Genomic DNA, 3406 nt, shown 5'->3' on the forward strand with positions numbered 1-3406 from the left:
ATTTTCAATCCAATGCAGGGTCTGAAATTAACTTTCTACCCATTTACAACAATAAATTCGGCTTCTGCTGATGTAAAAATTAAAAAAAGGTTTTTTATTTTTTCAAAATAAAATAATATAAAAAAAACTCATAAGTTAGATACGTATCCAAAGTAACATAAATATATAAAAGTCTATTATAATTAAGTGTCGTATAGAGGTTTTATATAATGAAGCCACATTAGTTTTATGTCGTTCTACAAATGAATCGACGGCTCAAAACAATTTCAACACTTCTGTGTGTATTCTGTGATTAACAGAATTTTTTCAATAAGTTATGGACAAGAATTGCCATATCCACATTATAAAATTATATTGTATTAAGGCTACCATATTTATTTTTATTATTGATAGATACGTAATGATTTTTTTGCTACGTTACACAGTTTATAAAGACATATCCAATAGAACTTTCTTCAGCAACATGGATTCAACCTACTGGAAACGAAATTATACTTCCTTTGAATTTTAAATCTAAAAAGTAAATTAAATCAGGTTTTCCTAGAGATTTAAAAAGTTTTGACTTAGCATATTTGACAACATTTTCTTCATAATTTTTCAGAAATAATTTTGTGTTTATCTATTCAAAATTCCCGGTCACTTCAAAACATGTTTCGAACTTTCTTCAACAAAATTTTTTAATATTTAGGGTATAAAGAAGTATATAAGGAAATAAGATATTTGCTAACGTGCCATTGACAAGGTGTACAAGAATATAGAGCCCGAAGATAACATTCGGAATGCAACCGTCACGTTTTCCTATATATAATAAATCGTAATTCACGCTTAACAACAATTTCTCGTTGGGACATAAACTTCTAATTGGGATCCAAAGTAAGTTTATCGGTTGTTTTAAGACTCCATTAATCAATGTGCTAAAGTCAAAGAACGAAAGTCGTAAAGATCACTTTGAGATTTCATAACCTAAACGTTGACTCAAGCTCTTAGTGTATAAAAATTTATTATGCCTATATTATTCATACTAGGTTGTGAAAAAAGTATTCTGTAGACTACTACATATGTATGGTATATAAAATAACAATGATTGATTATTGTCACAGTAGTCTGTCTGCGCGATTGGAGCTGACCTTCGCGGTCACTGGCTTTGTTTTTTCTTTCTTTCCATTTTTCCGCCGACAGGCTTTCATTTGAAAGCATATAGAGCACCAGGTTTAGGCGGCTTCAGCCAATGTCGAGAGGTTGTTTCGGCCTATGTGAAGAAAAAAATTCATCCGTAAAGAATTTAATTTTCCCTCTACCATCCATTTTTGAGAAACGTGCACGGATCCGCCATTTGGATACGCGCATTCTGGTGACTTTATATACACTTCAACGGATTTTATATAAAATATGCCTATTTCGAAATATGATTTTTATTCCCGCAGGAAGTTTTGTTGAGTGTAAGTTTTAATAATTTTTTATGACATCGTTCTTGTAGATCAGATATCAAACATGTAGTAAAACTGCATGACAGATACTGACAGTTTTGTATAAATTACAAATACTCAGTTAATGACTGTAAATGCTAATAAACTTATTTTAGAGAGTCTTGAGATAACGTCTTTCGAAAAAACGTTCAATAAACAAATAACATAATAATATGGAATATGTGAAATCAATGAAATAATTCTAAAAATTGAGTTTGTCTAGTAATATGCTAAAAATTTTTTTCTCCGTAATAAATTTTGCTTTAGAACACGAGTTTTGTAACAAGAATTGTTGGCCTGACGTATACTAGATATTTAATACATAATCATTTAATAAACAAGTGAAAATGATTGAAAGTTCGATATCTGACAATGCCACTAAACCTGAAAGTATAACATTAAAATATAAAGGTGATGGAACGTCTGTGTCTCCTAAGGATAGACAATATGGAGGAGATACAATATTTCAAAATAATGATTGCCCCTTAACAAGTGAACAATTCTTAAGAGCAAGACAGAAATTTGTTCTTCTTGAAAATGCAAATAGTACAAACGATAGGAATGCCTCAGCAGGAAAAGATGTTAATAAAAACAAAAACAGTTCCAAACCAGTTGAAGCAAATAGAAATCTTTCGAAGGAGTTTGCAGAGACAAGTTACTCAACCATTAACACTGAACATGAAATCAACTCTCCATTTCAGCCTCTACTCTATGAGGGATCAGCCTCCACAGTCTCACCTGTAGAATTGAATACAATAGGTACAACTGACCTTCAAAAAGAATTTGATTTTAAAACGATACGAAATAAATTTGAAAATTGGGCGGAGCCCAAAAACGATAACGTAAAGAGGTTAATAGCTAAACTCGAAAGAAAAACCAAGACTAGTAAACGCGATGGAAGAGATAAAGTGAAAAGGAAGAAGGAATATGGCAAGATGATTTATGAGGAAAATAACACAGAAAATGATGAAGGCAATAACCATCGAACTAACCCGAAATAGGATCAAACTTGTGCCAAAAAACCAATGAAAAAAGTTGCTCAGCTACTACTACTTAATTTTGGACTCACTGAACAAATCATATCCAAATAATGTCATCAACTAACATTAGGTTAAATTCTCATACCCGGATAATAATGACTAATTAAAATTTACTAAGTAAATGTATGAATACCATAGTATACAAAAGTCATCTTGAAAACCATAACACCCAAAACCCACATCCCACATCCCAAACCCTAACCTTAAACACCATTCAACTTTTATCTTAATAAATAAACACATACATGAATTACGAACCAACAAGAGCTTTTATTTTATTTACCAGCAAAAGTGGATATCACTCGTTTTATTCAAAATAATAAGATAGTAATAGGGTAATAAATAAAAAGAAACTCATTACAGAAGTAATAACTTAGTGTTTCCCAGCTATAGAATTGGTTAGAACGTGAAGTGTCTCACAAGCTTGTCATCTGACAAACAAGTAAAAGATTGCCTAATATGACTAATCGTTCAAAAGTTACTGCTCTTGAAGGTCAACTTGCGATCAATCGATCACAAGTTACTGTCCTTTAAACGTCGAAATTAAACTCGATGAATACTCTTTGTCCACGCATCAGCCCACATGCATCAGTGGGAACACGTACGTGAAAATCTAATTCTTCTGCGAATATTCTGTTACTCACATCAATATGCGGTGCGTAAATTAAAATCATTCATTATTAATTAATCTTTATTTCACAATTTTGAATTTTTAATTCAATTAAACTATATTTGGACAGAAAAAATATTTCTAGATATTAGTAATTGAGATCAGTTGCAGGTTGGTGCTAAAATAGCACTGGACAAGACAGGAAAAAGACTCGAATATATTACAGAATAATTGTAATATCAAATTGTTTAAAAGTCCTCTATACGTACAGACGTGTTTTATAGTGCTCT

General features: G+C 31.3%; 1 protein-coding gene across 1 annotated transcript; it reads left to right on the forward strand.

Annotated features, from left to right (window-relative positions):
* The first annotated feature begins 605 nt into the window (after positions 1 to 605).
* On the forward strand, positions 606 to 2770 carry LOC119663959. The gene is made up of 2 exons (XM_038073546.1): positions 606 to 873; positions 1734 to 2770. Exon 2 carries the CDS (start codon positions 1814 to 1816, stop codon positions 2465 to 2467), a length of 654 nt encoding a protein of 217 aa, XP_037929474.1. The 5' UTR covers positions 606 to 873; positions 1734 to 1813; the 3' UTR covers positions 2468 to 2770.
* The last annotated feature ends 636 nt before the right edge of the window (positions 2771 to 3406 follow it).

The sequence above is a fragment of the Teleopsis dalmanni genome, unplaced genomic scaffold (assembly GCF_002237135.1).
Source record: "Teleopsis dalmanni isolate 2A unplaced genomic scaffold, ASM223713v2 unscaffolded_contig_1187, whole genome shotgun sequence".
Taxonomy (NCBI): domain Eukaryota; kingdom Metazoa; phylum Arthropoda; class Insecta; order Diptera; family Diopsidae; genus Teleopsis; species Teleopsis dalmanni.

What these genes read in the sequence shown, in the direction of transcription:
- LOC119663959 (XM_038073546.1), top strand. Translation starts at nt 1,814, where the DNA reads ATGATTGAAAGTTCGATATCTGACAATGCCACTAAACCTGAAAGTATA.